The sequence below is a fragment of the Suricata suricatta genome, chromosome 6 (genome assembly GCF_006229205.1).
Source record: "Suricata suricatta isolate VVHF042 chromosome 6, meerkat_22Aug2017_6uvM2_HiC, whole genome shotgun sequence".
NCBI lineage: Eukaryota > Metazoa > Chordata > Mammalia > Carnivora > Herpestidae > Suricata > Suricata suricatta.
The window spans coordinates 12,656,592-12,684,321 of NC_043705.1; the positions used below are offsets into that span (position 1 = coordinate 12,656,592).

General features: G+C 43.9%; 1 protein-coding gene across 3 annotated transcripts; it reads left to right on the forward strand.

The window, feature by feature from the left end:
* Positions 1–152: 152 nt before the first annotated feature.
* On the forward strand, positions 153–24,523 carry ZNF454 (zinc finger protein 454). Of its 3 annotated transcripts, none has more exons than XM_029941954.1 (5): positions 153–237; positions 1,118–1,215; positions 3,765–3,891; positions 4,297–4,386; positions 19,951–24,523. In XM_029941954.1, exons 2-5 carry the CDS (start codon positions 1,183–1,185, stop codon positions 21,264–21,266), a joined length of 1,566 nt encoding a protein of 521 aa, XP_029797814.1. In that variant the 5' UTR covers positions 153–237; positions 1,118–1,182; the 3' UTR covers positions 21,267–24,523. The 3 variants fall into 3 exon arrangements, with proteins under 3 accessions (XP_029797814.1, XP_029797813.1, XP_029797815.1); XM_029941953.1 differs by having other exon boundaries at positions 199–248; XM_029941955.1 differs by lacking the exons at positions 153–237; positions 1,118–1,215; positions 3,765–3,891; positions 4,297–4,386 and adding an exon at positions 18,787–18,866.
* Positions 24,524–27,730: the final 3,207 nt, after the last annotated feature.

Here is a 27,730-nt window from a genome sequence, read left to right on the forward strand (position 1 = left end):
TCATTGTGCTCCGCCTGCAATGTGGCGGTTGCGGTTTCTCCCGCGGGCAGAGGCTCCTCAAAGGGCAATCCGGTGGTGACCAGGCACGGTGGCCAAAGCCGCGTCGGAGAGTGGGAGCGGCTGGGGGCGGGGGCAGGGGCGTCTGGACCCGGGGAAAGGGCGAAGGGAAGGCCGAGTAGGTACGGTTCGTAGTCCGTTCTGGAGGACGCCGATCTGATGCCCCAAACTTCCCGAGACGTACGGCTGAGGTTTGATTTTAAGAGGAAAAGGGAGGACGGCGAGGTGTGGGCTCTTGGTTTTAGGGTCCGAGTCTGCAAGTGTATGTGCAGGAGGACGCGGTTAGGGCCTCTGCGTGGGTCTCGGAGCCGACTCCAGGAAACCCGATCTCGCTGCAGGGGTGGATGCCCCTTGGGTATTTCGGAGCCCTGTCTGTGGAACTCGCCCTGGCCGAGGCAGCCGCAGCAGCAGCAGCAGCTCGTTGGGTCCCGAAGAGCGTTGTATGAATGAGATTCCTAGCCGCCTCCCCCACACCCACCCAGCCACACAAATACACTGCTTCTCGCCCACTTTTGGCTCTTTGTCACCCAGACTGGGCCCTTGGAGGGGAGAGGCCTGAGGTCAGAGAGAAGGGCTTGACCTGAGAAGCCTTGGCAATGAAGATCCAGGCTTCTTACCTTGCCCATTGCGGCAATACTTCACCTCCCCCTTCCAGTATTAGGCAGCTTTCCGGGCAAGAGAAACTTCTGTTGAGACCTCTCAGGGCAAAGGCTAGGGGGTGGGTAGATCCGGGGGCGGGGGGGGGGGCCGCGGGTGACGGGGTGACGGGTGCTTTCTGCAGGGAACAGCCAATGTATTTAAGATACAGAAAGGAAATGTGGAGGATTTGATCCAGATGCTGGCGGAAGTCATGGGGGCCGATAATGGCTGCATGGGAAGGGATTCCCTTTATAGTGGAGGCCAGCAGAAGTGTCCTCAAAAAGAGAAGAGAGAATTGGGAGCAAATAGGGACTAAGAATCTACTGCTTCAGGGTAACAGAGGATTCCCAGGATGTGAATGCTCCCAGCCTCACTCCAGACTGTGGTGTGATATCTTTTAACCCAGTTTTCCTCGTAACAGGTGTGTAGAACGTTCTCACCAAAGTCCCGCTCTGCCAGTCCCTAAAAGGACTTATCAGAGAAGGAATGGCTGTCAGGCGTCTGCCAACCATGGTCCAGGTGAGTGGGGATGGCTCTGGGGTTCCCCCTGCTCTGATCTCCCTTAAAGTTTTTTTTTCTTTTAATGTTTTTATTCATTTTTGAGAGATAGATACAGAGCGCTAACAGTGGAGAGGCAGAGAGAGAGGGAGACTCAGAATCTGAAGTAGGCTTCAGACTCTGAGCTGTCAGCACAGAGCCTGACGGGGGGCTTAAACCCATGAACCATGAGATCATGACCTGAGCCGAAGCTGGATGCTTAACCAACTGAACACCCAGGTGCCCCTGAACTGCCTTAAAAGTTTTGAATGTAGAGGTGTGAAGAGTGTGGGCTTGTTTTTTGTTTTTTTTTAACCCTGACCAAGAGCTTTTCTAATCCAGTCTCAGTTGGAGGCTTGACCCCGTTTTCCTTTTTCCTTGGCCCCCATGTTGGGCTCATCCAAATGGGTGAGGGAACTAAGTAACTTGTTCAAGGTCACATAAATGACACACCCAGAACCCAGATTGTAACTTGTACCCTTTCCACGAGCAAGCAAGAGGAGGGGTCCAAAGTGTTTTTTTTTTAAATGTTTCTTTATTTTTTGAGAGAGAGCTAGCCAGCAAGGGGCAGAGAGAGAGGAAGAGAGAATCCCAAGCAGGCTCCACATTGTCAGCGCAGAGCCAGATGTGGGGCTCGAACCCACAAAACCCGTGAGATCATCACCTGAGCTGAAACCAAGAGCCAGATAGTTACCCCAGTGAACCGCCTAGGCTCCCTGGGGTCCAAAGTAGTTTTAAAGGGAGCACCTAACACAGGAGTTGAGTAAAGAGAGAAATTGGAACGCTTTCTCGGGGAAGTGAGACTTTTTTCTGTTTTGATGACACGTTTTTTTTATGAAGTCATTCAAAAGATATGTTTTCAATTTCAATAAGTTAGTAAAACACTTAGAGCAGGCCTAGCCTTCTTAGAATAAGATGTGACTCCACCACCTTGAAGGAGATAGCCTTCATTTGAATGTATAAAATCTGTTGACTTCAGTAAAATCATTCTTATTCCTTCACATATTTAAGCCTGCCCAGAGCTGGAATCAGCGGCAGAAAACACTGGAAGAGGTGAGCAGCTGGTTGAAGGTGCCGTGTACAAGCCCCGTCATGGCTCACTGGCTGCTCACCCTTCCGCTTCCGGTTTGACCTGTCCCTCAGTGCCCATCTCTGGTACCGCTGTTTTCTGGAAGCCCGTCTCCATGGTGCCAATCCACTGTGATAGTTCCCTACTGTGACCCTTTCCTCAAGTGCATTGTTGGTGTCACATAATTTGTTTCATATTGTTATTATGGCAGTGATGAAAAGGTGCACAGTAGTCCCTGACAAGTTGGTTCATGGGTTCAATCCAACACATGTGCAAAGCTCTGGGTACAGGTAACAAAACCCTACGTCAGCCTCCCTTAAGCAAAAGCAGGCCTTTACTGGAAGGATACTGGGATTTCTCCCAAGTAATTCTCCACATGCAAGGGAGCGACTGGACTTACTAGGCTGTGGAGGGAGGGTCTACAATAATCAAAAAGTCCTTTCTCTTGGACCTTTGGCTTTTTTCTCATCTGCGTAACTCTTTCTCAGTGCACACTAGCTCTCTTGGCTTCTCAGCCAAGAGTTTCCAAGGAAGGCGCTCTTTGTGATCAGAAGGGACAAGGTCACCGTGTCCAGAAGGACTATTTCTACTGGAACTGTGTATGTTCCTGGAGGTGAGCAGGTGAGCAGCTGAGGGCAAGCAGGAGTTGGATATGCAATGTATCATAGGGGCTGGGTACATGGGCCGTGTTCTAGAAGACATGCCAGGAAGACAGAGATGTGGAAGTCGTCCATGGCTGCTTGGAGTTAAGAGTCCAGTGGGGGAAGCCAAGAGTAAATGAAAACTCACAATAAAGCAGGCCAGTGCTTTGCTGCACCTACACCCGTGATACGGGGGTTGAGGAAGGCCATGCCCGGGAAGTGATGTGGAGCCTGAGCCCGAGTAAGATTTGCTCATAGGGTAGGGGTGGAGGCAGGGCTGGGCAAATCGAGGGAGATGGGAGAAAATGTTCAATGCAAAAGGGACAGCCAGGGGTGCCTGGAGGGCTCAGTCGGTTGAGCGTCCCCACTTTGGCTCAGGTCATGACCTCACGCTTTGTGAGCTCAAGCCCTGCATTAGGCTCTGTACCTACAGCTCAGAGCCTGCTTCAGTTCTCTGTCTCTCTCTCCCTCTCTCCCTCTCTCCCTCCCCTGCTTATGCTGTCTTGCTCTCTCTCTCAAAAATAATCTTAAAAATATATATTTAAAAGAAATGGGAACAGCAAGTTAGAAGTCTCCATGCTAAGGAAGCATATCGTATCCACAGTATGCATTTCTGCAAAGCAAGGAAGCAAAATCCGGTAAAAGCCTGGCCCCTAGGAGCCCCTGAGGAAAGGCTCACGTTGTCACGGAGCCCCAGCCCGCTCTGTGCTCACGGCCAGAGAGCCGATTTTGGGGCTGCCAGGCCTGCCAGGCTCTGCATTTCCCAGAAAGCCATGGGAGGGGGTAGCCACAGGTCACCAGGAACAGGTTTGCTGTTACAGGAATCAGTGACCTTCAAGGACGTGGTCGTGCTCTTCACCCGGGACGAGTGGGCACAGCTGAGCCCCACTCAGAGGGCCCTGTACAGGGACGTGATGCTGGAGAACTACAGCAACCTGGTCTCGCTGGGTAAGCGGGGGCCTCCGAAGGCTTATCTTCACGTGTGGGGATCTCTTGCGGACCCTTATAAACTCTTAATGGGAGTTTATAAGCTGCGGGTGGGCTGATCGAGGATGTTATCTTCAGGGCCCTGCATGCCTACCCCTGGTGTCCCCGGTATATGACTCGTGTTGGAGTCCAAGTGCAGAGGCTTCACAGGTGGCGGGGTGGAATCCTCTCTCCCTTACAGCAGGGAGGACATGGGGACAGATTGTCTGTGTCGGGCCCCAGCCATCTTTTCTTCCTCCTGGGAATTCATCCGTCCCCTGGCCTTCCTATCGGGTCACCTTTTCCAGGAAGTCCCCAGGACCAGATCTTGCAATGATTGTATCACTGGTGTGAACAGATGTGCTCTATTTCCCCCCTCAAAAACAGGACTCTTAGGCCCCCAACCAGATGTGTTTTCCCAGCTGAGAAAAGGAGAAGAGTGGGTGCTGGAGGGCGCCTCGGGAGGCTTCTGCCTTGGTAAGGACCACGCATGTGGGGGGCGTTGGGAGGAGCCGGGCAAGCACGCCAGGCCTGCGGACTGAGAAGCAACAGCTTTTCCCTTCCTGTCCACCTTAGCATCTTGTTGCCCTGTGGGCTCAGGGACCCTCTTGTCCGTGGGTTTTCTTCTCTCCCTGTTTGGCATAGATCAGTAGGCTCCAGTTTGGGAAAACACCCCGCATGTACGCTCGCGTGTCCTTTTGTCTTGTGTAGCAGCCAACGGTGACATCTCTGCTCACCGACAGTTCTCCAGGGAGGGTCACACACAGCCGGGCATCTTCTGGTCGTGGGGGCCAGTTAGCCACCTGCCTTCTGAGGCAGCTCTTCTCGCTAACCACCGCGCACTCCTTCAGCCGCCTCCATATCTGGCACAGACATTCAGCCAGCGTTTGATCATCCTCTGCTTTTTGCCAGCACCACGCTGGGCTGTAACCACCATGAGAGTGAAGCCAGGCTTGTATCACTCATTGGCCTTTAATGGGTGGCACAGACTTGTAGCCCGTGGCTACAGAGAACATGACAGTTATGTGGTTTCTGCTTGTCCTAAGGAGCCCTTTGGATCTGGGAAGAGGGGTGCCTCTCCTTGCTCCTGAATATTCTAGAGGGCGTATTGCCTTATGCAAGATGTTACAACATTTCGCTTTTAGCTCGTATTTTATAGGCTGGAAAATATTCTTATTTATTTTTATTTTATTATTATTTTTGGGGGGCGCCTGGGTGGCTCAGGCAACTGTCCGACTTTGGTTCAGGTCGTCATCTCTCAATTCATGAGTTCGGGCCCTGCCTCGGGCTCTGTGCTGACAGCTCAGAGCCTGAAGCCTGCTTCAGATTCTGTGTCTCCCTCTCTCTGCCCCTTCCCTGCTTGCGTTCACGCGTGCGCTTTTTCTCTCTCTCTCAAATAAATTCAAATAATAAAAATAAATTTTTTTAAGTTTCTTTATTTTCAGAGAGACAGAGACAGTGCAAGTAGGGGAGGGGCAGAGAGAGAAGGAGACAGAATCTGAAGCAGACTCCCTACTGCCAGCGCAGAGCTCAAAGTGGGGCTGGATCTCAACAACCGTGAGATCATGACCTGAGCTCAAGTTCAGGGTCAGATACTTAACTGACTGAGCCCCCGAGGTGCCCCTGGATAACATATGTTTTTAAACGTTTGTTACTGATTCTTCACCCAGCAAAAAAGGGCAGGGATTTATATAGCCTATACTAAATAACTTTACCCTGGAAATGTCTAGGACCCAATCTGTTATGAAATTTAAATGTCTTAGCTCCAAAACTCAGTTAAAAAAATCTTCTGACTTGCCCCAGTAACATTCTGAATTTGTATGTTCTATTACAGCCGGGCTAAGGCAGTTTTAGTAGGTCATTCTGTATTACGTGAGTGTTCTAACAAAAACAAGAGAGGGAGGGAATTAAATTCATCTACGGCCCTGCCACTCTGGCCTAACAACATCTTCTGTTCTTCTGTTATTCATCGTTACCATTAGTTCGTATTGTGCTTGTTGGGGGCAGGAGGAAGGAGTTTCACGCCTAGAGGTCAGGTACTGGTAATGATATGACAAACCAGGTGGTCATGGTTCAGGCCTCCCACGTGCCTTTCCCGACCCTTTGGGTCCAGCACCTCGGGTTTCTGAATTGCCTGGACACCCCAAACCTTGAACTGAGGCACGGGGAGTGATCGGTGGTTAGCCGGGCAGACATGGAAAGAAGTCTTATGTTATGCTTCCCAGTAAAGTTGTATAGCTGTTCCTCTCATCTGTTGAAGATCTATTTTTACTTTTGAGTAGAACCTTCTTCTCATTTGTTATTTAACCAGGAATTGCTGCTATCAGGAAATGGCAGCCCTTTCCAAGTATTTCTTGGCCCCCCCCCGCCCCCCCGCCCCCGTGTGACTCTGATTATTAAGTGCTCATGACATCGTTTCCCATTTGGGTTTTTTCTTAGTTCTGCGTCTCTTGATAACGACTGACTGTGACTTCAGAAACCATATGAAACAGTGGTATTGGGTTCATCTCTCATTTTGAAGGGGCTGGATCTAGCACCGATGACCCTTGGTTTAGGACAGACACTTTTCAGTCGTGATGCTTCTGATGGATCGTATCCTCTCTGGGCCACGAGCGAGTGGAGGGAGAAGGGAGTTGGCTCTGGAGCCGCTGGGGCCCGTCACTGTGCCGTGTGTTTTCTGAGGGAACTTGTGTGAGCTGCCCGTTCGGTTCTCACAGCCTGTGAGGCAGGTGGGATTAGCGCACTTAGAGAACACCACACCTCAGAGAGTGTGGCGAGGTCGCTGGGACAGGATTAACGTGGCCGTCTCTGGCAAGGCAGGGCTGGGGTGAGGCCAGCAGGAACCCCATCTGACTTTGTCTCCTTTTCTCCCCTGCTCCAGCATCGTTTCAGTCACCCAGAAGTTGTTTCCTCTGTAAACCTGAGAAAAACCAGCTGATCCCTTAATTTGGGTAGTGTGTTAATAACTTCTTAGAGTTATCCCTATTAATAATCTGTTTAGATGTCTTTCTGTTACATCGGTTGTACATTTTACCAGTTAGTTTTAAACTTTTTTTTTTTTGATTCACGAAGTGTATTTGTTTACAACTGGCCATAGGATTCATCTATAATTTTAACACTTTGTATGATGTCCTCTTAAGCGTTTCTAATCTTATCTGCTTCTTTTTTCCCCTCTTACATTTGTTGGATTATTTTTTTTTCCAGGGAACCAGTTCTTATTAGTCCTACAGGTTGTAATTTTATTTCTATGCTTGTTATTACTTCCTTGTTTTACCTTTTTTTTTAAATAAACATTTTAGGCACCTGGGTGGCTCAGTCAGTTAAGTGTCTGACTCTTGGTTTCAGCTCGGGTCATAATCTTAAAGTTCATGAAAACTGAGTCCTGAGTAGGGCTCTGTACGAACAGCGTGGAGCCTGCTTGGGTCTCTCTCTCTCTCTCTCTCTCTCTCTCTCTCTCTCTCTGTCTCTCTCCACCTCGCTCTCTGTCTCTTTTTCTCAAAATAAATAAGTAAACTTAAAAAAATAAGCATATTTTGATTGCTGTATGTTCTGTATACAAAAGAGAATATGTGGTATTTTTTAAAGTTCGAAGAATCAAGAGATGATACCCATGCGCCCATGCCCCTTGTCCAGCTTAAGAAACAAAGCGTAGGGGCAGATGGGAAGTCCAGGATGCCCTGCATCACCGCCCCCTTCCTCCCTTCAATGCCAGAGAGAGCCACTAGCTTGAATTTTCCACCAGCAGTTCCTGTGCTGTTCAGGGTTTTCCCACGTTTATCTGGACCTCTGAGCAATGTCATTTAGCTTTGCGAGCTTTCAAGTCTGATATATGGGGGCAGCTGGGGGGCTCGGTTGCTTGAGTGTCTGACTTAGGCTCAGGTCATGATCTCGCGGTTCGTGGGGTCAAGCTCCTTGTTGGGCTCTGTGCTGACGGTGTGGAGCCCCCTTTAGGTCCTCTGTCCCTCTCTTTCTGCCTTTCCCCTACTTGCTTTTGATATACGTATTATACAGTTAGATACATTTCCTCCAGTTGCTGTTTTTAAACCCTTTTTGAGATATGTCCTTCTGCACTTCGATATTCCTTTAATGATGACACCTTAACTGATGGATTCTGTTGCTGGTAGACCTGTGGGTTGTTTCTAGACTTCGCTGTTTGGACTAATGCTGACTGAATATACATGTTATATCATATATACATGTTTCCGGTCTTTTTCGGTATACACACAGGTGTAGCTTAAGGTGGGCTTAAGGACACATGCTTTTCAACCCTCGAGACTGTTCCAGATTCCAAATTATACTGATGGTTCATGCAAGTTCTGGTGACATTGCATTCTTGCAAAAATTTGGAACTGTTAGACTTTTAAAAATTCTCCTCGTCCCATTCCTGCAAAATGGTATCTCCTTGTGGTTCAGATTTCCATTTCCTTGTTTACTAGTGACACTGGACATCTCCTCGTGTGTTGATAATTTGTGTTCTGAGACTTACATATTCATATTCTTTGCTTATTTTTCTATTATAGTTCATCTTTTCCTTAGTCATTTGTTTATTCAGGAATCAAATAAGTGTGTCACTTTATAGCTTATCTTTTCTCTTTCTTTGCTAACAGAAGTTCCTAATTAGCAAAGTAAAATATATCAGTCTTTTGCCTTAATAGTCTTTATCTTTGTGCTTTTTGTGTCGTGTTTAAATGGTCCTTTGTAGAGGTGCCTGAGTGGCTCAGTCGGTTAAGTGTACAGCTTTGGTTCAGGTCATGATCTAACGTTTTGTGAGTTTGAAGGCCACGTTGGGCTCTGTGGAGCCTGCTTTAAATTCTGTGCCTCCCAACCTCTCTGCCCCTACCCCACTTGCACTCTGTCTCTTGCTGTGTCTCAAAAATAAGTAAACATTAAAAGAAAAATTTTAGGGGCGCCTGGGTGGCTCAGTAGTTTAAGCGTCTGGCTTCGGCTCAGGTCATGATCTCATGGTTCATGGGTTCAAGCCCTGTATCGGGCTCTGTGCTGACAGCTTTGGATTCTGTATCTACCTCTCTCTCTCCCCTGCTCACACTGTCTCTCTTTGTCTCTCAAAAATAAATAAAAAACATTAAAAAATTTAAAAAGAAAAAAAAAACTTTAAATGAGCCTTTCTACCTTCATATCCATTAGAGAAGGACTTGGTTGAATGGAAGCATGAATTTCTAATAATACTCAACTTTTGTCTTTTTTCTCTGTTGAAGTCTCATGAGGTTTGCTTTTTTATAGACTTTTTAAAATGTTTATTTATTTTGAGAGTGAGAAAGAGAGCAAACAGGGAAGGGGCAGGTGGGGAGAGGATAACCACACTATCAGCACAGAGCCCAGTGCAGGGCTTGAACCCCATGAACCACGAGATCATGACCTGAGCTGAAACCAAGAGCAGAACAGCTAACTGACTGGGCACTCAGGTGACCCTTTAATAGACTTTCTAATGATAAATGTTTGGCTCTGCTCATCCTTTCTATTTTATCTTGATTGATTTCACTTATTTATTTAGTTATTTATTTTGTCCTGTGTTTCTGTCTTTTGACTTTTTTTTAATTTATTCTGTCCTTTTTATTTTTAGAAGTTTTATCACAGTAATGCATGCATTTTAATGAAACTACAGTGTTTATTACAAAAACCAGTGACCCTTTTCCCCCCTCTGGAGAGGTAGCGACTTTTCACTTCTTTTAGCTGACTATTTGGGGTAATTGCTTGCAAATAATGACATTTTTGTTACCCCTAAGAACTCCCTCTGACCTCTTTGCAGTTAATCCCTGCCCCCATTCCTAGGCCCTGGCGACCAGTCATCTGCCTCTGCCATTCTGAGTTTCTCTTCCCGGGACTTCGTGCAAGGAACTCTCCTCTGGGTCTGACCATCACTTAGCAAAGTAGCTTTGAGACCCCTCCTTGCTGGTTCAGGTGTTGGGAGTCCTTTGCCGTCACAGTTAGCACCCTGTTGTCTGGAGGCAGCACTGATCATTTATCCCTGGTGAACATTTGGCTATTTTCAGGGTTTGGCTAAGCCTGTTGTAAACATTCGGATACAGGGTTTTGTGTGGATGTCTTTTTTTTTTTTTTTAAGTTTATTTATTTTGAAAGAGAGAGAGAATGGGGGAGGGGCAGAGAGAGAGAGGGAGACTGAGAGAATCCCAAGCAGTCTCCGCACTGCAGCGAGGAGCCCGACGCAGGGCCCAAACCACAAACCGCAGAGATCATGACTTGAGCCAAAGTTGGATGCTTAACCAACTGAGCCACCCAGGCGCCCCTGTGTGGATGTTATTTAGTTCATATGCTCTTGGTGGACATATGTTTTTACTAAGAGATGTGCTTAGAAGCAGGAATCCTGGCTTTATATAGTTTAAAACCATACTTTGTCAGGGTGCCTGGGTGGCTCAGTCAGCTAAGCATCTGATTTCGGCTCAGGTCCTGCATTTGATTTCAGCTCAGGTCACGGTATCACAGTTCGTGAGTTCGAGCCCCGCATTGGGCTCTGTTCTGACAGCTCATAGCCTGGAGCCTGCTTTTGGATTCTGTGTCTCCCTTTCTCTCTGCCTCTCCCCTGCTCATGCTCTGTCTTTGTCTCTCTCTCTCAATAATAAATAAAACCGTTAAAATTTTTTTTTCTTTTTAAACCATATTTTGTCTTTTTTTAATGTGGGACAATGCAGCTAGGAGTATTACTTGTTAATTCAGCCCACCCTGAAGTGACCTGGGCGCTGGCGAGAGCAGGTTCTACGTGCTCATGTCTTCAGCAAGTCCAGTCTCTCCTCACCTTAGTGCGTCTTCAGTGTGGTAAAACCTGGGTGCATCGACTCCCCTCTTGATTAGATGAGTGTTTTCCTATAACACTAAACATTAAGAAGACAAATCCTCTCTTACATATAGATGCTATGTTATTATTATCACAGTCGAGGAAAGGCTTTAATAGATATAACTATTCAAAGAAAGCCAGCAATTGGTTATTTTTGGTGACCCACAGTATCATTTTTGAAAACCATCTGCCAGATCTTTTTAAGCAAGCATTTCTTGAATACCCAGAAAAATACACAAATTTTATGTGTAAAATTCAGCACACACTTTTGCAGTGTAAATACTGTATAACCAGCACTCCTAAAAGAATGTTACAGCATGTTAAAAATTTCCCATCCCCTCTATTTCTTTCATTCTAAAGATAACTACTACCCTGACCATAGCTTGTTTGGCCTATTTTTAAAATTTGTATAAGTGGAATCATACAGTATGTCTCTTCTGTATCTGGCTTCTTTCCTTCAGCAGTATATTTGCCATTCATCCATGTATAGCACTGGTTGGTTCATTCTCATTCATGACTAGTATTTCACTGTGTAAACCTACCATTTCTATTTTCTGCTGTTGCTAGACATTTGGTTTATTTCTGGCCTGGAGCTATTATGAAAAGTACTGCTTTGAACATGCCTATAGGTCTTTTAGAGAATATATGTATACATTTCTCTTGGGTATACAGCTTGGAGTACTATGTTCATGAATATGCAGGCTTTAGTAGAGACTGCCAAGGGGTTTTCCAAGGTGGCTATCCTAATCTGTTCCTCAACCAGCAGTATTTGAGGGTTCCATATCCTCCTATAGACCTAGTATTGACATTTAAACATTTCTTCTGCCACTCTAGAGGATATATCGAGTACTTGATTGTATCTCAACTTAAGACTGAAATTGATCATCTTTACTATTTTTTTAATGTTTATTTATTTTTGAGAGAGAGAGGGAGAGACAGATCATGAGCAGAAGAGAGGCAAAGAGAGAGGAAGACACAGAATCCAAAGCCGGCATTAGGTTCTGAACTGTCAGCACAGAGCCCAACACAGGGCTCACACAAACTCACGAACCGTGAGATCATTACCTGAGCCAAAGTTAGAGATGTTCGACAAACTGAGCCACCCAGGTCCCCCGATCACCTTTATTTTTAATCTCTTGAATATATTCTTTTATAAAGTATAAGTATTTTCCTTTCTATATAGTGATCTGATCTTTTCTTAATGATCAATAGGGTTGCATATTTGGGATTTAAGTCATCAAATGTCATGTATGCATATATATATATACTTCCCACCTTGAATAATAGTGTAATTTGATAAACAAGTTCTAAATTTTTAAGATAGTGTAGTTAATCAGGATGTGGGTTTTTTGGGTTTTGTTTTGTTTTTCTTTTTGTCCCTTGTGATTAATGCTTTTTATGTTATACATAAGATGCTTAAGGCCATGAAGATCTTTGTTTTCCTGTAGCAGCTTTTATTCTTTTGTCTTTCATACTTAGTTCTGAAATCCACATGGAGGATGTGTTGTTCATTGTTTCCCATATGGTGTCCAGTTGACCCAGGATGGTTTACAATAGACTATCTTTCTCCCCACAGTATTACTGTATTTCCTTTGTCATATATGTGGCGACTACATGGTGCACGAGTCTGATTCTGAGTTCTGTAATTGCTTGCCTTTGTCCATTTGTACATAGGTCTGTCTCTAGACTGTCTTCTGTTTCATTTTTGTCTAATCTCTTGTGCCAATACAATAATGTCTTAATTACTCTAACACAACGCTGAATCTTTCAGCTGAGGATGTAAGTCCTCCAGCTTTGTTCTTTTCTTTCCTTTCAGAATTCTTGAATTGACTTATCCAGCTCCACAAAATTCCTGCTGGGATTTTAATAAGAATTGGCCTGACTTTGTAGACTAAATGGGAAGAATTTGTAGTATTCCATTCTGTGAATATGTTATATCCCTGTATTTGTATAGGTTTTCTTTATAATTTCTCTGAGATTTTTTGTTGATTTATGTGCATAAGTCTTGCACATCTTTCACTATATTTATAAGTTTTTTTGGGGGGATTGCTATAATTATAAATATCTTTTGAAAGTTTTCTAGTTATTTGTTGCTAGTATACAGATGGACTGTTGGTTTTATGTGTTGATCTTATGCCCAGGAACTTTATAAGTTCCCTTATTAATTCTAATAGATTGGAGATTATTTTGTGTTTTTATATGAACATAATCATATTACCTGAGAATAATGACATTTTAATTTTTTCTTTTCCAATCTTCTTTTCTCTTTCTTTATCTTGTACTGATTAAGATTTTTAATAGAACGTTAAATAGAAATTGTGATAACAGACTTTTTTTTAGCAGTCCCAGGAATGATTTCAATATTCTGTAATTGTGATGTTTGATGTAGAATTTTTATAGCTACTCTTTATCAGATTAAGAAAGGTATGTTCTCCTACTTTACTGAGATTTTATCATGACTGGGTATTGAATTGGGTCAATTTCAGCATCTATTGAAATAATGATGTGATTTTTTTTCTTCTTTATTTTGTTAATATGGTGAATAACATTGAGTGATTGAAATGTGAAGACAGTGTTGAATTTCAACATATTGATGACCCATTAAACTTTTTTATATCACATTTTTATATTCATTTTGCTAATATTAGGTTTAGGAATTTTGCATCTGTTGATGAGAAAGAATGGTCTGCGATTTTACATTTTTTAAAGATTGTACTCCTCATGGGGGCACCTGGGTGGCTCAGTTGGTTAAACACTCTGCTCTTGATCTCGGCTCAGGTCATGATCTCACAGTTCATGAGATTGGGCTCCACCCCACACCAGACTCTGCACTGACATGCCAGAGCCTGCTTGGGTTTCTCTCTCTCTCCCTTTAAATAAATACATAAATCAATAAAGTTTTAAATTGTCCTCATCAGATTCTGACAGGTTGTGCTAACTTCATAAGACCAATTAGATACATTCATTCTTTTCATTTCTCTTAAATGTTTAGACAGATTTCTTTCTTAAATGTTTAGACAAATCCCTGGCAATTTCTTTGTGAGAAGGTTTTAAATTGAATCAATTTATTTAATATAGGAACATTCAAATTTTGTTTCTTTTCCTTCTTTCTCTCTCTCTCTTTTTTTTTTGGTCAATTTTGGTACTTTGTACCTTTCTAGGAATTTGACCCTTTTATATTAATGGCCAAACTTATTAGCATAAAGTTTCCTCATTATGTCATTGTCATATAAGTCTCCATGGAATTTGTCCTAATGTCACCTTTATCATTATTGATATTACTAATAGGTACCTTCTCTCTGTTCTTGATTAGTCTTTTTTTTAAGTTTGAGAGAGAGAGAGATACCATACATGAGTGTGAGCTGGGGAAAGGCAAAGAGAGAGAAGGAGAGAGAATCCCAAGTAGGCTCTGCACTGTCAGCCTAATGTGGGGCTCAGTCTCAGAAACCATGAGATCATGACCAAAGCCGAAATCAAGAATTAGACACTTAACCAACTGAGCCACCCAGATGCCCCTGTTCTGATTAGTTTTGATGGAAATCTTTAGAAGTATATTGCTTAATTTGGAAATATCTGTAGATTGTTTAAGTATCTTTCTGGTGTTTTGGTATTCATTTCCAGCTTAATTCCACTGAGTTCAGAGAACCTATTCTGAATGACCTCAAGCCTGTGAAATGTATTCATACTGCTTCACGGCCCAGTATAAGGTCAGCTTGGGTAAATGTTCTGTATTCACTAAGAATATATATTCTGTCATTGTTGAGTATATAGTTATCAAGTACATTAATTAAGTTAGGCTTGTTTATTGGATTGTTGAGATCTTCCCTATTCTTAAAGGTTTGATTTCTGAGTTTTTGAAAGTGGTGTGTAAACACATCTTACTAGGATTATTAAAATTTCTCTAGTTTTGCTGTTCATTTTCTCAATTTCTACTTTATACATTTTGAAGTTATATGCAAATGTACATTTGTCTACATGTTCCTCAAGAACTGTCCCTTTTGTCAGCATGAAATATCCGAAAGTCTCTTTCTGATATTGCAAAATTTGTGAGTCAACATGTACCACCTTTCTTGTGGTTAGAGCCTGCATGATAAATCCTTTTCATTCTTTTCTGTATTTCTCTGTCTGTATTTTTGGTGTTTCCTTTCTAATAGGCATTTAGTTGGATTTTTTTCAATCTAATCTCACAATCTTAGTTTTTTAACAGGATAGATAAACCAGTTACCAATATGTATGGGATATGTAAACCAGTTACTAATACGTATGTTTGTTATTTTATTATTTATTTTCTATTTTACTCACCTGCTTGAAATTATCTTTTTTTTTCCATTTTTCTTTCTCTTGAACAAACTTTTTATTATTTGAATTTCATTCTGTATTAGCTTGTTAATATATCTTTTTTAACTACTAGGCTTTATTGGCAAGTCTAATTAGTAAAACCAGCTTACTGTTTTACAAAATAACTTTTTACTTTTAATAAATCCCAGACCTGCTAGTACCTTAAAATATTAACTCCATTTTCTTCCACCTTTTGTGTTATTTTTGCTATGTATTTCATTGCATATATATTTTCAACCTCTCAAAACATAATTATTGTATGCAATAATACTTCTTTGTATTCACATATTTACTTTTTCTTTCTTTTTTAAAAAGAAAATGTTTTAATGTTTATTTATCCTTGAGAGAGAGAGAGAGAGAGAGTGTGTGTGTGTGTGTGTGTGTGTGTGTGTGTGTGTGTGTGTATGTGCAAGTGGGGGAGGGATAGAGAGGGAGACATAGGCTCCAGGGTCTCATTTGTCAGCACAGAACCCTATGTGGGGCTCAAACCCACAAACTGTGAGATCATGACCTGACCTGAAGTTGGACGCTCAACTGACTGAGCCGCCTAGGCAACCCCACATATTTACTTTTTCTCTTGCTTTTCATTCCTTCTTACATTTCCATGTTTCCACCTGGGATTTTCTTATGCCTAGAACACTCTTGTTACTGTGGGTTTTTTTTAAATATGGGTCTGCTGGTGACACGTACTCATTTCATATTCACTTCTTGGGGATATTTTCTTTCTCTTGAGTTCTGTTTGGCAGTTATGTTCTTTCAACACTTCTGATGTTATTTCATCATCTCCTGGCTTTCATTGTTTTTGTTGAAAAGACACTTGTCTTATTTTTTCTCTCTCTTAAGCAACTATCAAGATAAACTTAGGTTTTCAGTAGTTTTACTGTGCTGTGCGTAGGTCAGTTTTCTTTGTATTTATCTTTCTTGGAATCTCTAGTGCTTCTCACATTCATTTTTCAGCCTTTCTTTTTTTTTTCCTAACAGTATTTTTGCCCTTTTCCTTCCCCCATTCCAGAACTTACCACACATATGTTCAGTCTCTTCTTCATGCCTTCTCTGCATGTTTGATCATAGATTTTAATTTTTTTCTCCATGTTTGATCATAGATATTTTCTGCTTAGGTATTTTTCCAGGGCACTATTGCTCCCTTCTGCTATGTCCAATATACTGTTAGAACTATCTGTTCAGTTCTTAACTTCAGTTATTTATATTCTCTAGTTCTAGAATTTTCATTTGATTCACTGGTTCCAGTCTTATATTGGAACTCTTATTCTTATCTGTTTTATTGAACATGTTAATCACACTTATCTTAAAACCCATGTCTGATAACTTTGGTATCTGAATTCTGTGGGTCTTTGTCCATTAGCTGTTTTTTCTCTTGACTTAATTGCTTAGTATTCCCAGGGATCGAATCCCTGATACTGGATCTGAGGGACTGAAGAGGCTCTGGGTATTGTTCTGTTCCTCCAGAGAAGATTTGCCTTTTCCTCTGGTAGATAGCTACGGTGCAAGGGAGCCACCTTAATCCAAGCAGGAACACAGTACCTGGAGATTGGGTTGCAGTGTTTCTAAAGCTTTGCTTGTCTCTTGTTTGCCCTTGCTACCCTCCAGGAGTGCCAACCAAGAACTTCACATGTATGATCACCACCCCCTTCCTTGGAAGATCCTGATCTCCGTTTTTGGCTCCACAGTTTTTTTTTTTTGTTTTTTTTTTTTTAGTGTTTACTTATTTATTTTTGAGAGAGAGATAGAATGTGATCAGGGGAAGGGCAGAAAGAGAGGGAAAGACAGAATCTGAAGCAGGCTCCACACTGCCTGTGCAGAGCCCAGTGTGGGGCTTGAACTCACCACCTGTGAGATCATGACCTGAGCCAAAGTCGGACACTAAACCAACTGTTGGCTCCATAGTATCTTAAGACTAGAAATTTTTGAAGTTCTCCTTAGGTTTGGTTTTTGCCCTGAGAAGTTTCAGAATTCAGGAAATTCTATAAGGAAAAAACTCAGTAAGTATGGGGATTACCTCTCTATTTCCCTTCTCTTCCAAATATTAGACTATCAGGTTGGCTTCAAGTGACAGCTTGCCTTTAGACAGAGTTTTTGTTTTTCAGTTAAGATTCTCCAGTTGTTTTCTGCAGGAATGTCTCCCATGGGCCACTCTATCTGGTCCAAAAGTGAAAGTCAGCCCTTAAAACCTTAAGATTTGGCAGTCCTGGTGTTTAACTGACCATTCTTTATTTTGAGCAATGATGTATTATTCTGAGCTCACCAGGACTGTAGCTTTAAAATGCACCTGTTTAACTTTCTTTTCCAGATAAGTGAAGGAGGTTGTTTAGTTTAGTTTTGTTTCATTGATTATAGCTCTTTGTAGATTTTCTGGAGTGTTTAGGGGGAAAAAAGTGATGAGGGAGGCTTGTTCTTTATAGGATTTCCTAAGAATTTGCATCATTGGTATCTAGTAGTATCCAGTTCTTCTGGTTTCATTTCTTAGCACAGAGTCATAAATATACTTAACAAAACAGGCAGATATTTATAAGTACATAGGAAAACTGGTAGACAGTCCAGAACTCTGCTTGTTAATATAGGTATACCTCATTCTGTTGTGCTGTGCAGATATGCATTTTTACAGATTGAAGGTTTGTGGCAACCCTGCATCAAGCAAATCTATCAGTGCCATTTTCCACCAGCAGGTACTCACTTCATTTCACTGTGTCACATTGTGGTAATTCTTGCAGTAACATTGAAAACCTCTGGAAAGGATTCACCATCCTAGATACCATTAAGAACATTCGTGGTTTACGGGCAGAGGTCAAAATATGAGCACTAGTAGAGGAGTGTGGAAGAAGTTGATTCGAACCCTCATGGATGACTCTGAGGGATTCAAGACTTCAGCAGAGGAAGTAACCACAGATATGGTGGAAACAGCAAGAGCATTAGAAGTGGAGCCTGAAGATGTGAGCAAATTGCTGCAATCTCATGATAAAACTTGTATGGATGAGGAGTTGCTTCTTATGGATGAGCAAAGAAAGGGGTTTCTTGAGATGGAATCTACATCCTGATGAGAATGCGTGAAGGTTGTTGATATGACGACACAGGATATAGAACGTGACATGCAGGTAGTTGATGGAGCAGTGGCAGAGTTGAGAGGATTGGCTCAAGTTTAAAAGAAGGTCTGTGGGCAGAATGCCGTCAAACAGCATCTCCTGCCACAGAGAAATTGCTTCTGAGAGGGAAGGGTCCCTCGATGCAGCAGAGTTCACTGTACCTTGTTTTCAGAAATTGCCACAGCCGCCCCAGCCTTCAACCACCATCATTGGCAGCCATCGTCCGTGCTTTTTTTTTTTTTAAGTTTATTTATATTGAGAGAGCGAGCATATGCGCAAGCGTGTGAGAGGGTCAGAGAGAAGGAGAGAGAGAGAATATCCCTAGCAGGCTCTGCGCTGTCAGCGCGGACCCCAACACAGGGCTTGATCTCATAAAACATGAGATTGTGACCTGAGCTGAAATCAAGAGTCGGCCACTTAACTGACTGCGCTGCCCAGGCACCCCAGCAGCCATCATCATTGAGGCAAGACCCTCCACCAGAAAAACGTTTTCGCCGAAATCGGTTAGCATCTTTTAGCAATAAAGTACTTTCTAACTCTGGCATATATGGCGTTTTTCTGGATATACTGCTACACTACTTAATAGACTGCAGTAGAGTGTAAACATAGCTTTTATATGCACCGGGAAGCCAAAGAATTCATTTGACTCACTTCATTGCGGTATTTGCTTCACTGCAGCAGTCTAGAAGTGAACCTGCAATATCTCCGAGGTATGCCTGTATCATGTTAAGTGCAGAATTTGTCTGTGGGGAGAGAAAGGACTTTGTCAGATCACGTGTGGCCCATATCCCAATAGCAGAGTCCATTTCGAGTGACTGTATACTCATTTCCCAGAGTCAGGGCCTCGCCCTCCAACACATACTGGGTATCTCCTGGCAGATTTGCCACTTTCTTCCTAATTTTCTGTCCTCACATACACACCTTCATGGTCCATTTTCCTCATATAGGTGTTACCTTATTCAAATCGGTTTGAAGACATTGCTTCCTCACTAGTAGGAGGAGCTCCTTCGTAGATGAGTGTTTTACACATCCTTCATAGTATCCATTTTATTAGCTAGCCGAATGCTAATATAAAACATTTAAATGTTGCTTTTAGTAGTTATGGGCGTCAAATTACAAAAACCTCCAGTTTCCCTGGTTACTTAAGGCATGCCTGGGTTGTTTTTTTAAAGACCATACCAGTAAAACAGATAAGGAATGTTTTTTTCTTATCTGTTGGCAGAGTGTGGTCTGTAGAGGTTTTTTTGAGGCTTAGAAAGCCACGTAACTTCTCTGTAATCTGAGTATTGTACTCAGGATCCCAACCCAAGCCTGTGACTTCTCAACCTAAGCTTTCGAGCCGTCTTGCTTCATACCTTCATTATATATTAAATCAACCCCTTCCTGCCGCATCCTCTGTTTACTTCTCTTCCTTTTTTTTTTTTTTTTTAGTACTTATTTATTTTGAGAGCAAGGGAATGAGAGTGAACTTGCGTGAACAGGGGAGGGGCAGAGAGAGAGAGAGAGAGAGAGAGAAAAATCCCAACCAGGCTCCATGCTGTCAGCACAGAGCCTGACATGAGGCTGAGTCTCACAAACCGCAGGATCATGACTGGACAGCTGAAACCAAGAGTCAGATGCTTAACCGACTGAGCCACTCAAGTGCCCCTCCCCTTTCCTTTCTTTTCTTCACTTCAGGAAGCCTTCAAAACTGTAGCCTCTTTGTTAGCATTATAAACCATCTCATCTTCTAACCCCAGCCAGGTGTTTTCCCAAGATAAAACAGATTTTTTTTTTATGTTTGATGTCTTTCAGACTGGATGACACTGCCTATGAGTAAGACGTCTACTCCCAAGGCCGATATTGCTGGAGAAGATGTGGATCGGTGGGTGATAAAGGAAAGATTTACTAGAGGCAGTCACTGGAAATACGATGGCCTGTTGGAATGGCAGCATGGAGGCCAGGTGGCTGTCGCTCCCCAGAAAACCCCATCTGTGCCCACTGATCAAGAAGGTGATGAACCTGCAAAGCACTGCACCATGAGCTCCTCTTTTGTTCCAAGTCAGGGACTGCAGTCTAGCAAAAAAGCCTTTGAGTGTAGTGAGTGTGGAAAAGGCTTCAGTAAGAGTTCGACCCTTAATAAACATCAGAAAGTTCATACTGAAAAACTGCATGCAAATCAGAAAACTGTTATTAAAGAGAAGCGATATGAATGTAGAGAATGTGGGAAAGCCTTTCACCAGAGTACACACCTTATCCATCACCAAAGAATTCACACTGGCGAGAAACCATACGAATGTAAGGAATGCGGCAAGGCCTTCTCGGTGAGCTCCTCACTTACTTATCATCAGAAAATTCACACCGGAGAGAAGCCTTTTGAATGCACCTTATGCGGAAAAGCTTTTATCCGAAACATACACCTTGCCCACCATCACAGAATACACACTGGAGAGAAACCTTTTAAATGTAACATATGTGACAAAGCCTTTGTATGCAGAGCACATCTTACCAAACACCAGAATATTCACAGTGGAGAGAAACCCTATAAATGTAATGAGTGTGGAAAAGCCTTCAATCAGAGTACAAGTTTTCTTCAGCATCAAAGAATTCACACTGGAGAGAAGCCCTTCGAATGTAATGAATGTGGAAAGGCCTTCAGGGTGAATTCTTCCCTTACTGAGCATCAGAGAATTCATACTGGAGAGAAACCTTATAAATGTAGTGAATGTGGGAAAGCTTTCAGGGATAATTCATCCTTTGCTCGACATCGGAAAATTCATACTGGAGAGAAACCTTACAGGTGTGGTTTGTGTGAGAAAGCCTTCAGGGACCAATCCGCCCTAGCCCAACATCAGAGAATTCATACTGGGGAGAAGCCGTACACATGTAATATATGTGAGAAAGCCTTCAGTGACCATTCGGCCCTCACTCAACATAAGAGAATCCACACTAGAGAAAAACCTTATAAATGTAAAATCTGTGGGAAAGCCTTTATTCGCAGCACACACCTTACTCAGCATCAGAGGATTCACACAGGAGAGAAGCCCTATAAGTGTACTAAATGTGGGAAAGCTTTCAACCAGACTGCAAACCTCATTCAGCATCAGAGACATCATATCGGAGAAAAGTGATATGACTGTAGTTTATATGGCAGACCTTAGAGACTGAACATGTTAACTATTGAATGTAAGAGAATCCATTCCAGGAAATAGCCATGAAAGCTTGCCCGAAGATGGTCTTATTCACAGTGTTGTGGTTTGAGAATTTAAGAACGGCATGCACTCCTCCTCCTTCAGAACTGCCTCCATTGAATAGCAGTAATGTTTTACTGAATTGTCAAATATCGTAACCAAAATGAAGCTTCACCGCACAGAAATTAGTTCATCAAATTTATATTTCAACTCTTAAGAGACTATAAAATGGTAAGATTCAGGTCGAGAAGCAAAGGAACAAAAAACTAAGAAGATGGCCTCTCAGCATTTTACACCACTCCATTCTCTTATGTAAGAGAGTTTGCACTTTTAATGGGACGCTTTTATTCTCACCGACGCTGATGAGACCCAGCATGAGGAAAGTGCAGCCACCCGGGCGTTGGGCCAGGAGTTGCTCAGATGGTGTTTCCCACCTTCAGCTTCAAACCACCTTTTGTCAGATGTCCCTGACTTACGTGTCTACTGGCTGCTTACCCGTATTCTTCCGGGACAACTCATTTGAATGGTGTGTCCCTCTTGATATAGCACTTCCTAGGTGGTGACATCATGTCTCTTACTATCACCTCACTTGCCCTTAGGGAATATGGGGGTCTGGCCTCATACACAGTCCACAGTTCTGGACATGGCACCCAGACCCAGCTTTCAGAACTTGGGACCCCTGGGAGGCAGAGGTTGGGCAGACTTCTTGAGTTACCCAGTCCCTCTGGGCCTCAGCTTGACTCTGGCACAGGGACCGTATCTAAAGCAGGGGCTGGGTGCATGTAGACATAACCCTCCAGTTCCACACAGTAGTTACCCCACACAGCAGTCAGGGACATGCTCCGCTTCAGGTGTGATGGTCCAACTACCTGTGGTGTGGGTCCACTCCACTTCTGTGACTTGACATTGCCTGACGTACAACTGACACAGGAAGTTAGAGCCCCAAAAGCCAGTTCTCGAAGGCTCTGACCCACTCTGTTCCCCCTGGGCTGGCAGTCCTCTGTGTCCACTGCATTAGAGCATCCTGGCCTCTTCCCTTCTGTCCAATTTTCTGAATGTATTGACTGTGTTCACAGGGAAAACGGCTTTGAATTTCTGCTTTTGCCTTTGAAAGTGGGCCTTTCCCTCCCCTCCATCTGGTTATCCCACTGTCCCATCCTAATAGTGGTGAGCTATATGTGGAGTAACTCCATGGGTCAAGACATAGCCAACAGCATCATGACGGTCCCTGGCAGAACATTGTCCATACCCAAAAGTTTTCATGATACTCTGGTCCTGCAGGGAGAGTTCCTTTGCCGTCAGTGCTACCAGTAGAAATCAGAGATAAAGTAACATATGTTCCTTCACACACACACACACACACACACACACACACACAGCCTCTGGTAGCACTGTCTCCTTCCCCACCACAAAGAGCCCATGTGATTCCAGACCGGGACATCCCACATCATGAATGTGCAAGAGCAAGTCAGCCATTTTTCCAGGAGGGAGAGGCAGCTTCTTGATCTGTGGGGGTGCTCTCCATCAAGTCGGGGAGCCCACTGGCCCCACAATGGCTGCACCTCAACTCCCAAGTTACAGAAGAGGACAGTCTATATCCTGGGGGAATCAGTGGCCTCCCAAGTTGAACATAGACCCAGAAGCTTCTAGCGGCTTTAAAGCCTAAGTTCTCTAAATTCACCTTTCGTTGAATGCAGGCCACTAGTGTGGGCAGGCGATCAGTAACACATACTTTCTCCCCTCTTAGGCTGCAGGCGAAGCAGCATTTCAGGAGGTTGCTTGGAACCATTTGTACTCTGGGCCACGCATGTTCCTTTTCAGCCTCAGGTCTAGCACTCCCAGAGTCCCCAGTAAACTTGGAAAACTACTCACCACCACAGATACCTGCCTTCAGTACTATCCACGTGGCCTGCCTGGTCTTAATGATCACCCTCCTACTCCCTGTGGGACATTGCCCTGCTGAACTTTTTGTCCATGTCATCTGTTCTTGATAGATCTCCTGGCACCTGTCCCGTGCCAGCAGCTGAGGCAGGGCCGAGACCTGCTGTCCCTTAAGCACCTCATTTCTTCCAGCGACGGCTCCAACAGCTGTTCCTGCACTGGAATCCATGCAGCCTAGAGGCCCTCAATCTGAGATTACTCCCTGCCCTACTTCATGCACAGACTTCCCAGCACACCCACGCCTGCCATCTCAAGACAATGCGCCAGTCTCCCCACGCCCTCACCTGGACTAGAGAAAGAGGAGCCAGAGAAGCAGCCCCAGATCCCACCCCCCACATTAGAGCTCTCCCGGCCTGCTGTGGAAGGGCCAGTCCCACTCAGCCCAGAGGAAGGGTTTTGGAGGACAGGATTGGCACCTAGACATTGTTAGATTCTTTACTGTCTTGGGCTCCCGTGAACACCCCCTGAACCTGCCAGATCTTGGGGGAGAAATGATTGCTCCAATCTCCCCATTCAAACTTCCGAATGCTCTTGTCAGGTCTTCCTGTCGCCAGCTCATAGAACTTGCACCCAGGTTCTCCCTCCCGCCCTGAGTTGGCCTAGCTCTGTTAGCAGTGTTGGTCCAAGACGTAGCCTTCCTCCTCCACATGCAGCAACTGCTTTAAGAGTGGAGGGCACCTTACACCTCCGCAGACTCGGGCTCCCGGGCTCTTGTGCCTGAGCCTTGGAACAAAACAGCCCTAAACTGCATGTGTCCTTGGTTGAGAAAAAAACTTAATTCCCTTAAACATGAATTTAGTCTAAGAGTGCATAGCCTCCAGCTGTCTTCATTCCTCTCCTTTCCTGCCTTATCCCTTCAGCACTCTGTCTTACTGGATTAGCCAGCAAGGCAGTGTGGAAACCTGAAACACCACCCTGCTCTAGCCGGCAGTATGACGGGTCCCAGCCTTCTGGCCCACCTCAATTCCTGCTAAATATATTTTTCGTAATATTTTTACTTTCAGTATTTTTATACCAGTTTGTGAAGGGAGGAAAAAAATGCAGGTGTGATTGTTTGCCATCACTCATGAACTTCTCAGTGGTGTTCAGGATGATTGTCCTCGGCAAGTGCCAGGATTTGGTCACTGGGGCGTGTTCTTACCCATGTTGTGTTCTGCCCTGTCTACCGCTCCTCACCATTCGTAAAAACTGTTGCCATAGAATGTCTTTCTGGAAATAAATGAGAAGAGCACACAGTGCTCTAAAGAGGCACAAACTGCATTTGTGTTGTGTGGTTATCTACTAAGACGTGGCCAGAAAGTAGTTCTGTTTCTCTTCCGATGGCCAGTCTGGTCCTAGCTCCCACAGTGACCATCCAAACGATTCTGGCTCCAGAAACCACAGTGTTCAGGCTGTGGGATATAAAGATTCCCAGTCACCGAGGATAGCAGTTGACATTTGAGAATGTACCTCATGCCAGGTACTGTTGTTAAGTACTCTGCGTATATTAACTCCCTGAATCCTCACAATTCCGAGAGACTGCCCCATCCTCACTTGAAGTTGAACAAAGAGGTTTAAAAACATGTCGAGGTTGCACAGCTGGTACCATGATTCAAGGACTTGGCCCAGGCAGTGTAGTCTAGGACATGCCTACCCGCTGCACTCAGCCCCCTCCTTTGTAGACACACTCTAGGCCACCCTAGAGGGCCGCTTGGCTCCAGGCCTTAGGGTGGGGCTGATGTGGCTATTGACAGGTGGCAGGCTATGTGGCAAGTCCCCAGTCTTGAAACGTCTCCCAAGCATGGTTTTCCATGCCCACTTCTTCCAGAAGACCTTTCTTCGGCCCTGGGCAGGAAGGTGGGACTCTCCTAACCTGGGTGTGAAACCATGGTTTCACAAACAAACATCTGCCCTGGGGCATCTCGTGGGCACAGCCTGATGACCATGGCAGGTCCCAGACGCCGGCCAGGTGAGTGATTACTAGGAACGCCCTTCTGGAGGTATTCCAAAAGCGGAATACCTAGGCTGGCAGCCAGAGAAACAGAGCAATAGCCATTAATAGTTCCTGTCAAGAAGAGTGGTTATACATGCTTCAGATTCTCTCTCACAAAAATATGAATAAACATTAAAAAGTTTTCAATAATGGATTGACCCAGCCAACAAAATACATATTTTTCTAAAATAATTTCTTATCTCAAAATCTTCCACTTCACTCAAAAGGATAATTAAATTTTTTAATGTTTATTTTTGAGAGACAGAACATGAGCGGGGGAGGGGCAGAGAGAGGGAGACACAGAATCCAAAGCAGGCTCCAGGCTCTGAGCCGTCAGCACAGAGCTCAATGCAGGGCTCAAACCCACGAACCGTGAGATCATGACCTGAGCTGAAGTCGGACGTTTGACCAACTGAGCCACCCAGGTGCCCCTCAAGAGGATAATTAGAACTTGATTTTAATGCTGGGAAGAATGTCAATGAAGATTTTCAAAATTTTCTATTTTAACAAAGACTTAAAGAGTTCTTCATGAACACCCGATCTTTTATTTATTTTTAAATGCTTTTTTTTCTTGAGAGAGAGAGTGCATGAGCAAGGAAGAGAGGCAGAGAGAGACAGAATCCTAAGCGGCCTCCATGCTCAGCACGGAGTCTGAGGTGGGGCTCAATCCACAACTCTGGGATCATGACCTGTGCCAAAATCAAGAGTTGGAGGCTCAACTGACTGAGCCACCCAGGTGCCTCCACACCTTTAGACCAAAAATTTTAGACTAAATTTTTAAGGCTCTATTTCAGTCCTTTGTACATGTCCTTTTCCTTCACAGTTGAATTCACTAACAACTAGCCTAGTCTAACCAGCATCTCTGAGTGGAGCTTAAGAGGCATTGCTATGGGCTGTTTAAGGCTGTGCCCATATGTCTTTGTCCTAAAGAGCCTTCAGCCAGTTTTCTGGTCTTTTTTTTTTTTTTCTTAAGTCATTGAATGAAAACTCAGTATAATAGAATTGAACAGCATGGTTAACAAGCTTGACCTTATAGAACAAAAATACATACAGAATGCAGCATTGCCATCAGCAGAACACTGATACCATATACTGCATGTCAAAACTAAAGCACATGTTTTATTCTATTCAAGATGCTACTGCACATTTTATAGTGGGATCCTCTTCACAGAAGACGTTTTCAAAGATTGTCTTCAGTTTCTCAACCATAATAAGCAAGTTATTTTATTATTTATTTGAAACTGTAGTTCTTTATTTTCATGTGGAGAGTTCAAAGGAAGTTTAATGTAAAAAAAAAAAAAGACTCTCTGCCCCCCGAAAAAAAACCTTGGACTTAGAAAAAAATCTAAACCTGTCACCAGGAGCCTCGTTGAAGAATTCATATTTTTATGAGGGAACTACAGTGAAGATTTCTCTAGAGACAAGTTTTGAAGAAGGAGTGCTATTTGGGAGATCTGAGATGGGGTCTTGGGAGTGGTCAGCTGAAAGGTTTGTTTAATGAGAAGGGTCTATATGGGCAGTGACTGACTGGTAGGGTGGGGAGGGTCAGCACAGGTAAATGGGGTCAATGATTTAAGCATCTCTGCAGGAGTCAATAAGGACGCTGGCTGTCAGTGACTGTGGGAGAGGCTAATCATCTTGCCCAAGGTCACCCATCTAGTAAGCGGCAGAGCTGGGATTGATCTCAAGAAGTTTTAACCTCAACACTGTACAGTTTCTAGATGTGAAAACCAATTGAAAAAATCTACAGTGTCAGGGGCATGACAAAGTCTGTGGATCATGGAAAATGTCCCTGTCTACCAAATCAGAATAGGAAAAAAAAATAACTCAGAAGTTGATACTATGGGTAAATTCAATATTCAAGAGCGCTGGTAGAATAACCTCATAATACTTAGTTGCAAGATTGTATTGGTGAACACGCAGGGCCACACTCCTGTGCCCTTCCCCTTCTTACTATTTCCATTGCTGAGTCTGCAGGGGAATATGAGAATGAATCACAGCCAGATACAAGTGCTGGGAGAGGGCAGGGCCCATAGCAACGCTCCTATAAATGTGGGGAGTTGGTGCCCTGGAATGATGATGTTGATATTGGTGTGTAGGATGGAGGGGAAGGGTACAGGAGCAGAGACTAGTCAGTATCCCATCAAGGAATCCATGAATGAAACAATGAGTCTTAGAGTGTCTTAACCCTGCCCCTTCACTAATCTGCCTCTCTACATCCTCAACTGCCTTTCCCATCCAGGTCTCTCCTCAGCCCCTCCCCTCTCAGAGCCATATCCCGTCTTGGTTCCCACTTTTTGCTCCACAGGCTGAAAGGTCATCTCTGAAACCCCCAGCCTCCTGTAGCTGTCAGTACTCTGTCCACACTGCAGCACGTTTCCCTCCTCAAAGCCAAAGAGATGGAAAGGGGGAAGGCATCACTATAACAGTATTTCTTTTTTTTTTAATGTTTTTTAAAATTTATTTTTGAGAGACAGAGAGAGACAATGCA

Coding starts and splice junctions, on each gene's coding strand:
- ZNF454 (XM_029941954.1), top strand. CDS start 1,183: ATGGCTGTCAGGCGTCTGCCAACCATGGTCCAG. Junction 1,216..3,764: donor GTCTGCCAACCATGGTCCAG/GTGAGTGGGGAT, acceptor TTGCTGTTACAG/GAATCAGTGACCTTCAAGGA. Junction 3,892..4,296: donor CAGCAACCTGGTCTCGCTGG/GTAAGCGGGGGC, acceptor CCTCAAAAACAG/GACTCTTAGGCCCCCAACCA.